At 39.1% G+C, this 13,249-nt stretch overlaps 1 protein-coding gene across 19 annotated transcripts in view; it reads left to right on the forward strand.

The window, feature by feature from the left end:
- Nucleotides 1-13,249, forward strand: part of macf1a (microtubule actin crosslinking factor 1a) — a 545,346-nt gene that overhangs the window by 502,304 nt on the left and 29,793 nt on the right. For all 19 annotated transcript variants that reach the window (XM_059654271.1, XM_059654278.1, XM_059654275.1 and 16 more), the window contains 4 exons: nt 375-518; nt 3,152-3,340; nt 7,880-7,976; nt 8,449-8,618. In XM_059654271.1, coding sequence (XP_059510254.1) covers nt 375-518; nt 3,152-3,340; nt 7,880-7,976; nt 8,449-8,618 — 600 coding nt within the window. The remainder of the gene's footprint in view (nt 1-374; nt 519-3,151; nt 3,341-7,879; nt 7,977-8,448; nt 8,619-13,249) is intronic.

The following is a 13,249-nucleotide window of genomic DNA, read 5'->3' on the forward strand; positions in this document are numbered from 1 at the left end:
GTGCTATTAATTCTTAATGATTTCTATAGGATCATGGTAAATATGCTGTATTTAGAGGCTGATTTAGCTAGGAAAGCCAAGGTCTGATGGCATATTTTGAAAGTTGTTCATCTTTTATATTTTTGTGTTTTTAAAAAAAGTCTATAAAATATATACCATGCTGTTTATTGGCGGTACATATCCTGTGCGCAAATGTTTTAAATATATTTTAGTTGCAATATTTTGACACATTGTGCTTAAAAGATAAGATGGTTCGTTTGACACAAGTTATGCCACTGTAATATGGTTTGCCAGATATTTTTTCTTGAACGTGTCCTTCTATCAAGGAAGCTAGAATTGTGCTGATATTAACTTGTAGGATTTTTATATTTTAGGAATTCATGAAGAAAGTGGAGGAGAAGCGTGTGGATGTAAATAAAGCTGCTGGAATGGGAGAAGCCATTCTTGCAGTGTGTCACCCAGACTGTGTGACCACTGTCAAACACTGGATCACGATTATCCGAGCCCGCTTCGAAGAAGTAAGAAAGAAAAATAATGAAGCAGATGAGCTTGAATTGCTCAAAAATAGAATGATTATTTAAAATAGGATTGAGACACTTAATTTTAAATGTTCTATTAGTTACAGTGCTTAAATCTATTTGTTTAAACTCTAGTCTGTTTTGTTTTTAATCTATCATTACTACCTGATAATTTGTTAGTTTTGAATGACCTAACTTGGTAAAACAGGAAATTAGATTAATGTTGGATTAATCTAAAGGAAATCATTTGGAATTCTAATGTAAACTGGGAAAGAAGGTCAGACAGAGTTGCACCAATAGATGTGTCTAAGTACAAGATTTGTTTCTGTTTGGAATTGAATATTGTTTTGCTTTTCCATCAAAGACAAGATGCAGTATCTACTAAGCAGCTCTTCCATCAGACCAGTTTTATAGCCATTTTGAATTCAAGGCCGAGAATAGGAAATTAATAACCTGCAACCCCAATAGAACAAAGCACTGAAGCTGACCCATACCTCAAGAGCTGGACCATGCTAAATTTTCCAATGGAAATCCCTTTCCCTTTAATTTTCATGGGCTAAATCCAAATGAGAATAGTCATTAGAACCTAACAAGATATTCATTAAATCAAAGGTAATGTTTGTTAATATGAAACAAGGCACGTTTTGCTGAAGCTCTCATATCTCAGAAGTTTCCAACTAAAAGGAAAACATTTGTTTAGTTGGCAAATGGACTATTTTATCATGTGTTGTCATTGTCAGTAATCACTTAACAGGAGCATTTTCAGTTAACTGCCATGCGCTGTTTAAATCTCTAGTCAAGACATTGCCATGAGAAAATGAATGGCTTTTGCCCATTTTGTTGAATTAAATAGGCACTGTATGTGTATATATATTTCTTACAGCAAAGAAGAGACCCCTGCAGATTGATTTCTAAAGCTTTGAGTACTTGGAAGTACACCAAGCTGCAACCCTTACGTACTCAGTAATTTAGAAAATGTTGTCTGACTGCATTTAATATTGGGCACTGAGTTTTTCTAACCAGGCTTCTTGCATACAGTCAGTACGTTGTTTGTTACGAACAGCTAAAGGAATATCCTGTTGACACAATCCACCAGTCTCAAGGGCTGGTGCTAAAACCCATACTACATGACTCATTTGTATGATAGGCAGAGCACCTCTTTGGTTTGACATCTGTCGTGAAGTTGGTTAGAGTATTTAATGTTTGTAAAATGAAAAGGGGTGAAGAGTGTGTGGTCTCTTTAAAAGACTTTTTTTTTTAGGCTTGGAAATTGTTTTCAAAAATGTCTGCAGGCAACAGCAGATGCAAAGAGTTCTTGAAATTAAAGCATTGTATCAAAAGGCTATGCTGTAAGCAGGCAAAGCAGCATTTTTACCAAGACAACAGGTTTTTGAATTTAGCCAATTAATTTAAACCAGGCCATAGATACCAAAGCCCAGTTAAATTTAAATCTGATGGTTTTGACAACCTAGAACCAATCCTTTTGTAAGAAATTAATAGGTCATCAAGGGAACAACAGAAGAGGGCATTTGAAAATAAAGTGAGAGCAAACTGCCATCTGAAGAGAAAGTCACTGGCTCTTGCAGAAATCTCCTAAGCTTTCAGAGTAAGTGCCATTTAAATAAAGATACAATGTCACTCTTAGCTAATATTCCTGACACACAATTGACTAGTATATAATCCATGGCAGTGTCTCTTCCAGTCTGAATAGTCTTGCCAACCTGTCAGCACTTGATCTATGTTGAATAAATTATGTTTTCCATTTGGTCATTGTTCAAATTGTCCTGTCAACTGCAAGATGAAAAACGTCGACAAAATATGTCTTCTCTTCAGCAATATTAAAGTTCTGTGTTGCCAAATTACTCCAATCTGATGTTTTTATTCCATGATGTTGATTAAGTTAAAAGCAGATTACATTGTGAGGAGAACAAAAGGTTTCATTTGTAAAAGTTTTTTTTGAATTACTTCAACCGTAAGTTAAATTATTAACTATGCAGAACCTTAATCATTATACCAACCAATGTATGATTCAGTTGTGCAACCAGAAATAAAACTTCAGGATCAATTTATGGTTGGCGGACTTGAGTGAGATGTGATCAAATAAAAGCAAAATGCTGTTGGAAATCTGAATAAAATTAGAAAATGCTTGCGAAACGGTCTTGGCAGCATCTGTAAAGAGAGAAACAGAACTAACGTTTTGATTCCAAAGACGACAACTTGGGATGTGATCAGCTCAGTTTGCAATTTCAGTTCATACCTATGATTCTTGTTCTGTCAAGCAAAGAAGTAGACTCAGAATGATGGATGACTGCAGAGCCTGCAGTGTATTAACAACATCACATTGGAGGAAGGGATTTGAATTCCACCTCATAGTCAGACTTGATAGCAAGACAGTGAAACATTGTCCAGCATTTAAAATTTTTGTGCAGTTTCATGGGGCCCCATTTATGTTTTAAATGATATAATACTTGGCAAAGGTATTGTCTAGAAATTTCAAGTATTCAATATCCTGAAAGGGATCATTATCAAACAGTTGGCCTTTTCTCAATCAAGGTTTTTACCTAAGGACTTTATATTCTGCATTGAGCTATGAAAGAATATCATTAGTTTTCTTTTTGTGATTTTACCCCTAGGTATTGACATGGGCAAAACAGCACCAGCAACGATTAACAACTGCACTGTCAGAGTTGGTCACCAATGCTGAATTATTGGATGAGTTGCTGGCCTGGTTACAGTGGGCTGAAACCACACTAATACAGAGAGATCAAGATTCCATGCCAAAAGACATTGATCAGGTTAAAGCACTCATCACAGAGCATCAGGTATATCAAAAACTTATACTTTGGGCATGCAACAAACGTTTTGACAAAGCTTTTCTTAACTCTGATCGTAAAACAGCTTTATTGACCGGTAAATTTTCAACTCAGCAATTTTTTTTTTCAAAAATTTGGACTTCGTTTTTTCCAATGGTGAATCACTCATTTGATTACATTTGATGGCCTAGACAGTGTGTGCATGCACATGAACCAAGTCTGTTGATCACTGATTTCAAAGAAAGCCACTCCAATGGATTTAGCAATGTCTGTGGTAAAAATTCCCCCATGTCACATCACTTTACACTTGGTGCAAAAATAAAGGTGATGTCTTGTTGTGCAAGAGCAATTGTCATTCAGCAGGTAAGCAGCTAATAAGACCATCAGACATAGGAGCAGAATTAGGCCATTTGGCCCCTTGAGTCTGTTCTGACATTGAATCATGGCTGATATACTGTCAACCCCATTCTCCTGCTTCTCCCTGTAACCCTTGGCCCTCTTACCAATCGAGAACCTATCTCTTTCTGTCTTGAACACGCTTAATGACTCAGTCTGCTGTATGGCAATGAGTTCTACAGATTCACCACTCTCTAGCTGAAGAAATTCCTCCTCCTGTCTGTTCTAAATCAGTTCCTTTAATCTGCGGCTGTGCCCTTGGATCCTAGTCTCTTCTAGTCGAGATGTCATCTCCATGTCCACTCTATTCAGGCCTCTCAGTATTCTGTAAGTTTGTCAGATCTTCCCACCCCTCACCAAATCCTTCTAAACACTGTCAAATACGGACGCAGTCTTCAACATCTCATTACATTATTGTAAACCTCTGGATCCTACCCAATGCCTGCACATCCATCCTTAACTACAAGGACCAAAACTGCTCGCAAATGTTCCGAATGCAGTCTGACTAGAGCCTTAACCAGCCTTTGCAGCACGTCCCTGCTCTTGTATTCTAACCCTCTTGAAATGAATGCTAACGTTGCATTTGCCTTTCTAACTGCCAACTAAACCTACATCTTAACCTTAAGAGAATCCTGAACTAGGACTCGCAAGCCCCTTTTCATAGTATTTCATAGAATCTCTACAGTTGGAAACAGGCCCCTCAACCCAACAAGTCCACACTGACCCTTGCAGCATCCGTCCCAGACCCATTCCCCCATAATCCACCTAATCTACACATCCCTGAACACTGCGAGCAATTTATCATGACCACTTCACCTGGCCTGTATATCTTTGGACTGTGGGAGAAAATCCACACTTACACGGGGAGAATGTGCAAGCTCTATATAGACAGTCGCCCAAGGGTGGGATCGAACCTGAGTCCCTGGTTCTGTGTGAGAGCATTGCTAACCACTGAGTCACCGTGCTGCCTGCCCTGTGTTTCAGGTTTCTGAAGTCTTTCCTGTTCGAAAATAGTCTATACCTCTATTCTTCCTACCAAGGTGCATAATTTCACAATTTCCCACATTGTGTTCTGGCTGCCATTTCTTTACCCACACTTCTAGCCCATCCAAGTCTTTCTGTAGCGTCTCTGCTTCTTCAATACTCCCTGTCCTCCACCCATTTTTATATCATCTGCAAGCTTAGCAGCAATGTAGTCAGTTCCTTTGCCTTGATCATTTGTGTATAACATGAGTAGTTGTGGTCCTGATATGGGGCTGTGCAGAACTCAAGTGGTCACCAGCTGTCATCCTGAAAAAGACCCCTTTATCCCTACACTCTGTCTTCTGCTCGGCAGCTAATTCTCTAACCCATGGGTTCTTAGGTTATTTAGCAGCCTCCTGTACAGACCATGTCAAAGATTTCCTGGAAACACAAATAAATCATGTCCACTGACTCTCCTTTGTCTAACTTGCACATTTACCTCCTGAAAGAATTCTAATCAGATATATCAAGCATAACTTACCCTAGACAACGTCATGCTGATGCAGTCCTACTTTACCATGCACTTCCAGGTACTTTGCTATCTCATCCTTAATAATGGACTGTAAAATCTTAATGATCGAGGTCACAAACAGGCATATAGTTGCCTGCCTTCTGCCTTCTTCCCTCTTAAATAGGGGTGTTACATTAAGCTATTTTCCAGACATCTGGGATGCTCCTTGACTCCAGTGATTCCTGGATGATCACCACCAAAGCCACTGCAATCTCTTCAGCTATCTCCTTCAGAACACGGGTGTAAACCATCTGATCTGGGTGAATTATCCACCTTCAGACCTTTCAGCTTCCCCAGCACCTTTTTCCTTTGTGATAACCACTATGTTCACCCTAACTTCAAGTGCTAGTAAGCTGCTGGCATTTTTCACTGTGAAAACGGATGGAAAGAACCTATTCAGTTATGCTGCCATTTCTTTATTCCCCGATACTACTACTCCAGTCTTATTTTCCAGCGGTCCAATGTCCACTCTTGCCTCTTACCTTTTTAGCTATCTAACAAAAGAACTTGCACTCTTCCTTAGTATTACTAGTTAGCTTATTTTCTTTCATCATCTCTCCGTTTTTTTTTGGTTATCTTCTGGCTTTTAAAGACCTCCCGATCCTCTGGCCTCGCACTGATTTTCACCACTTTTTTTTGCTTTTATGCCATCCCTGACTTCCCTCGTCAGCCATGGTTGCCTCATCTTCCCCTTAGTATGTTTCTTCATCCTTGGGATGAATTTCTGCCGTGCCTCCTGAATTATCCCCAGAAATTCTTAACATTGCTGCGCCAACCTCTTTCCTCCTAGGCTGCCTTTCACTCTACTCTGGCCAGCTCCTCTGTCTTGTCTTTGTAGTTACCTTTACTCAATTATAATACTTGCATCTGATTCAAAGTTCTCTGCCTCAAACTGCAGGGTGAGTTCTAACATATTATGGACACTGCCCCCTTGGGGCTCCTTAGCCGTCAGCTCCCTAATCAAGCCTGCCTCTTTACACATCATCAAATCCAAAATTGCCTGTCTCTTGTGGGCTCTACCACAGGCAGCCAAAAAACTCAGACATTCCACAAATACATTTTTCTTGATCCACGACCAACCTGATTTTCCTAGTCCACCTGCATATTGAAGCCTCTCATGATAATTGTGATGGTGTCTTTCTTACATGCCTTTTCTATCTCCCTGAATTATTTTCTTTCCGACATCCTGTACTGTGCTGGGAGCTCTGGACACAACTCCCACCGGTCTTTTGTCTCCTTTGCCACACCTCAGTTCTACCCACACAGATTCTGCACCTCCTGACTCAAATTATCTCTTGCTGTAGATTTAAATTTCTTACTGACAAGGCACCCCACCTGGTGTGCCCATCCACCTGTCTTTTCAATAGAATGTGTATTGTTGGATATTTAATGCCCTTTCCTTACCAATTGCAGCCATGTCTCTGTGATAGCCACAACAGCATACCAGCCAGTTTCAATGTGCACTACGTGCTCACTTACCTTTTCACACATAGTTTGTGCATTTAAGTACCCTGATAAAATTGAAGAATTTAGAAATGGCTAACCAGGAAGATAAAAGTGCTTAAAATCTTGCACTTCTAATTTCAATTTTCAGATAATAAAATAAATGCTTGACTGTAAAAAGGTAGAACCTAAAATAAAGATACTGCACTTGTTAATAGGGTGTTGTGAAATGTGAGTTTTTAATTTATTGTGGGGAATTTTGACATTCCACAAATATTACATGTGTTTACAAGGCCAGAAATGATTTTTAGTAGTAATTGTGGAGTTAATGTGCCATTAAAATACATCACACCTTCAGCAAGGCTTATTTTTTTCGAGAGTTTTCAACAGTGAGACCAGCTGAATTAGAGTGCAAGTTATTGTCAAGTTGCAATTGCAAGGGAGATAGGAGTATATGGGGACTTCTATACCACATCCAGTGAATGCATCGACAGGACCTTCTGGATTTCCACATTCTTCTGCACATGTGAGAACTCTCAAAGCTGTTGTCAGTTTGAGTAGAATAAAAATGGTAAATGAAGAGAAGTTTACCATCATTACAGCAGCAAATTAACTATAGTAATTCCTGAGAAGAATTAGATAATTTATTCTTCTGAATTCCCAAAATTACCTCTTTAAAAATGGGTTCTTGTAAAGTAGCTAACATTGACAAAGGAACACTTCTTGTATATCTGTACTACCTGCTGAGGCTTTGAGAGTGTTAACAGCATAGAGTGGGACTGTAGACTCAGGAGCATGTTGCTTGTCTTCTTTTCCTGGAAGACAATAGGAACCTGCTTTAGCTTTAGTACAAACTGGCAACTTTTATAGTCACATTCTGGTATCAGTCTATAAGTGTATCACCCCTACTCATAATTTTATAAAGAGCCATTATAGTTTTTAAACTGATGACTTTATCCAGTTCCACAACACGCAACCACATCCCTAATTTATCAGAATCCGATTTTTCCAATTATACCTCAACGGTGAGTATTATATCTTCTCATTCATTGAACGGAAGCACCTACTGTTGATGATTTCATTAAATGTACAGTCTAAATGAAATAAAATCATCAACTGTCTCTCACCTATTATTAACTATCCACTTTCCTGTTCAATTATCTTACTTTTTTTAGTCTTTCATGGAAGAAATGACTCGCAAACAACCAGATGTGGATAAAGTAACAAAAACATACAAGCGGAAAGCAGTAGAACCATCCCACATGCGAGGAAGTAAGCCCCTTTCATTCAACAAAGGAATATTAGAGTACAGATCAAACATACAGGAAAAGGTTCCCAAAAACTGTAATTAAGGATTTGGTCACAAATTACAAAATGAATAGGTGCAATTTTGATGAATAATTACTGAGTGCTGGCTGTATGGCCTCTTATCTAAAGTATGATCAGGAATTAGACAATGATCTTTGAAAAGCTTTACCATTTTCTCTTTAAGAATAAGTCATTGCAGTATGTCTTTTTGGTTTTTTTTTAATTTAAGAAGTGTTTCAGTGACATGTGCTTGCTCTTAAGGAATCTAATTTTCTAGAAATATCAGCTAGCTTGTTTTTTTCAGTTGAAAATAATATCTTTTGAAGCAACACAGTCTCTAGGCTATTACTAGTTAATAACATAAACCATTTAGATTTTATATGCAATCTGACTGTTATACTAATCACCGTTTTATTGGGTTTTTTGTGTCTTACAGGAAAACCCCTCAGTCAGATGACTAGTCCACCTGCACCCACTGCTATCCCATCACAGACTGAAACAAAGAACCCCCAAATAAATCTGCTTTCTGGCAGATGGCAGCAGGTCTGGTTACTGGCACTGGAGAGACAGCGCAAGCTCCATGACTGTTTGGACAGGCTGGAAGAAGTAAGGGCTCTAAGTTAGAAAAGGCTATTCCTTTGTAGTGTCTGGTTTATGAATTGGAGAATTACAATATTGGGTCAATTCAGCCCCTCATGCCTGCATTAGCTCTTTGAAAGAGTTATCCAGTTTGTGCTCCTCCCACAACCTATGTCCAATATTGCAGAACATTCTTTCCATTTCAAATGTATAGGGGAAAAATGATAAAAAGGTAAAATGGCTCTTTTCTTGAATGCATGTAGTATTTAGAACTAAATAGATGAATTAATGACACAAATATAGGTTAATAAGTCTGATTTTAACAATGTCTCTGCTGTGGCTATAAGGAGATCAAAGCTGGAAATTGAATATTCAGGGGGTCTGTGTCTTTTGAAAGGACAGTGTGGTGGGGGATGGCATTGTTAGTATGGGATGGAATAAAATACAATAGTAAGAAATTACCTTGGATCAGAAGATGTAAAATCCATATTGGTGGAGGTAAGAAATGAAAAGGGAAAGAAGACGATGATAGAAATAGTGTCTGAAGTCCCGGACAGTGGCTGAATGGTGGGACTGAGAATAAATTGAGATAATGAGGGCATGTAAAACAAAAAGACATTACGTTAATTGAGTGACTTTGATCTTCATGCAGATTGGTTAGTCAGATTGAGAGGTACCCATAAGGAAGAATTTATTGTATATTTGGGACAGTTTTCCAGAATAACATGTGGATCCAATCAAGGATCAACCTGTTTTGAATCTAGTAATGTGTAATGAGGCAGGTTTAATAAATGATGTCAGAACAAAAAGTCTCTAGGAAACAGTAACTACAACATATTAAAATTTAATGTAAAACTTTGAGAGGAAGGAATTGGAAACAACTGTGTTAAGTATAAATAAGGGTAATTTTTTAAAAAATGAGGGCAAATTTGGCTGGAGTGGACTACGAAAGGAGTTTAGCAGCGAAGATTGTTGAGCTATAAGCAGGCATTTAAGAAAATAGTTCACAGCAAAGATCTATCACAATGAAAAGGAAGGGTGCTAGGAAGGGGGTAAATTGACCATAGTTAACCACTGAGGCGAAGGATAATATCAAATTGTATGTCGTCTTTTATTTCAATTTGGCAAAGACAGAGGATTGGAAACTTTTTATGCTGACAAAAGACAGCCAAAAGAAGGGAGAAGATAAATCTTGAGGATAAACTTTTATGTAATATGAAGATGGACAAAAATTTCTTTAAAAGTATTAAAAGGAAGAGAGACCAAAATGAGCATCGGGCCCCTTAAAGACCGAGATTGGGGAAGTAAAGACAGAACCAGGAAATGGCAGAGGATTTGAATAAATACTTTGCTTCAGTCTTAACAGTAGAATACACTAATAGCATTGCAAAATTACTAAATAATCAAGGGCCAAAAGGAGGGAAGGAAATAAATACAATAGAAAATAAAGGCTCATGATGTAGGGTAACTATTGGCATGGATAGAAGATTGAACAGCTAATAGGGAACAGAGTAAACCTAATTTAAGAACAGGAGTAAGCTGTCACAATCCATTGAGCTTGCTCCATTATTTAATACCATCATGGGTGATCAAACATCTCAATGCCTTTTACCCACACTATCCCCATAAATTCTTCACACCATTGATGATCAAAAATGTCTCAACTTTTTAATTTTTAAAACTTCTTAAAACTTAATTTTTTTATTCACTCATGGATTGTGGGTGTCTTTGGCTGGCCAGCATTTATTGCCAGCCCCTAATTCCCCTTGAGAAGATGGTGGTGAGCTGCTGCCTTGAGCAGCTGTAATCTATTACTGTAAGTAGACCTACAACTCCCATAGGAAGAGAATTCCAGGATTTTGATCCAGTGACAGTGAAAGAACAGTGATATATTTCCAAGTCAGGATGGTGAATGATTTAGAAGGAAGCTTGCAGATGGTGGCATTCCCATGTGTCTGCTGCCTTTGTCCTTCTAGATGGAAGTGGTCATGGATTTGGAAGGTACAATCTGAGGATCATTAGCAAATTGCTGCTGTGAATCCTGCAGGTAACACACACTGCCACTACAGAGTCTTGGTGCTGGAGGGAGTGAATGGCCGTACTTAAAGACTGAGCTTCCCCAAGCCTCTGGAATAGAAAATTCCAAAGATTTGCCATCTTCTGAATAAAAATCCATCTCCTGGGATGGCAGGACTGAGAAATGAGGAGAGACTGGATTGGTTAGGCCTATATTCACTAGAGTTTTGAAGATTGAGGAAAAAATTCAGAGAAACCGATAAAATTCTAACAGACCTAAACAGGTAACCACAGGAAAGATGATTCCAATAACTAGGAAGCCTAGAACCAAGCGTGCAGGGATAGTCAATTTAGAACTGAAATGAGAAATGTCTTCTCCCAATGAGTGATGACCCTATGGAATTCTCTGCCTCAAAGTGGTTGAGGTCAAAAAATTGAATGTTTCCATGATAGGAGTTGCATATTGTTCAAAGGGCTAAAGGAATCAAAGGGGATCAGGAGAAAGCAGGAACGGGGCGCTGAGTTGAATGACCAGGCCATGATCGTATTGAATGGCAGAGCACAATGGCCTACTCCTTTTTTTTTCTTGTTTCTATGTTTTATCATCTCTCAAAATGGCATCCCCCTTTTTATTTTAAATTGTATCCCATGATTCAAGCCAAATTTGGGAAACCTCTCACCTACAGCTACTGTGTATATCCTTTTTAGGTTTCCAATAGGTAATCTCTCATTCCATCGAATCCCAACTGTATGGAAACAGGCCATTCGGCCAAACGAGATAGACAGATCCTCTGAAGAGCGTCCTATACAGATCTATCTCCCTACCCTATCCATGTAGCCCTGCCTTTCCCGTGGCTAATGCATCTAACCTACACATCTCTGAGCACTGGGTAATTTAGCACGGCCAATCCACCTAACTTGTACAGTTTTGGATTCTGGGAGGAAACCAGAGCACCCGGCTGAAACCCACGCTGACATGGGGATGCTGTGCAAATTCCTCACGCACAGTTGCCCAAGGGTGAAGTTGCCCCTGGCACTGTCAGGCAGCAGTATTAACACTGAGCCACTGTGCCACCCAAGCACTCAAACTCTGCAGAATACGGGCGCAGTTTACCCAACCTGTCGTAAGGACAGTCTTAAAAGACCCTATATGGACAACAAACAAAATGAACGTCATTTACAAAATACCTTGCAAGAACTGTGACAAACACTACGTTGACAAACGGGCAGAAAGCTAGCCACCAGGATAAGTGAACATCAACTAGCCACAAAAAGACATGACCCACTATCACTAGTATCCTTACAGATGAGGCAGGACACCACTTTGATTGGGACAACACATCCATCCTAGGACAAGCCGAACAGAGACATGCATGAGAATTCCTGGAAGCATGGCATTCCAACAAACACATTGATTTGGAGCCCATCTACCACCCTCTGAGAAAAAGAACAGGAAATGGCATCACCAACCCAAGGAAACCTAAATACATAAATAGAAAGCGGGACATAACACCAGTGCTTCACCAGAGGCTCACTGATGATGTTACCTAGAATGGTGATGAACCTTCCAGCTCAGCAAGCAAACTTACGTCCAGAACCTCAACCTGAGCTACAAATCTTCTCAACTCGCTAGGACAGTACCACCATCCCAGAAAAAAAACTGATGAACTTTCATTTGACGACTCCCTCGGCAATAATGTATTTTCTGAGATAAGGAAACCAAAACGGCACGTGCTGCCCCAGATGAAGCCTAACCATGATCCTACACAATTGAAACAAGACTTCACTACTCTTGTATTCATATTCTTTTTCTCGCAAAGCTAATGTTGTATAAGACTTGTTAATGGCTTACTGCACTTGCATATTAGACTTCAGTGACTTACTGACAAGGAAACCCAAGTCCCTTTGTACATCTACCTATGTGTTCCAGTCTCTTACTATTAAGGAATACCCTGCACATCTGGTCTAAATATAATTACCAATGCATCAGCTATCTCCATGAGGACCACCTTCAGTGCTCTGGGACATAAATCTCAGGCCCTGATGATGTATCAACTTGCAGTTTGACTAAAATATTCAGTACAGTTTTCTTACTAATAATGATTTCCTTCAACTTGCCATTGTCCCTAATCATTTGGATCTTTAAGTCTGGGAAATTTCTTCTATCTTCCTCAATGCAAAATTCACAAAGTAACCTCTAAACTAAAACACAACTGTGGGTGCAGGGTATCTGAAACAGAAACAAAAACAAAATGCTAGAGAAACTGAGCAGGTCTGTCAACATCTGGACAGAGAAACACAGTTAACATTCAAGGCCAGTGAGCCTGAAGGGTCCCGAAGTAATCGTTTAGTTTCTCTGCCATTTCTCCGTTACCTCTTATACAGTCTTCTGACTCAGCTTTTATTGGACCCACATTTGTCTTAGCCAAACTTCTTTTTTACTTCGCTGTAAAGCTTTTATTCTCTTTTTTTAAGCCTTTTGCTAGATTACGTTTTGTACTCCAGTCTCTCTTCTGTTATCTGTTTCTTGGTCTTCCTTTGTAGTACTCTAACCACTTCCCAATCCTTAGGTTTATTACCATTTCTGGCCACTTTATTAGGCATTCTCTTTTAACTTTATACAATCCTTACCTTTCTTTGTC

This window comes from Stegostoma tigrinum, chromosome 24, assembly GCF_030684315.1.
Source record: "Stegostoma tigrinum isolate sSteTig4 chromosome 24, sSteTig4.hap1, whole genome shotgun sequence".
NCBI lineage: Eukaryota > Metazoa > Chordata > Chondrichthyes > Orectolobiformes > Stegostomatidae > Stegostoma > Stegostoma tigrinum.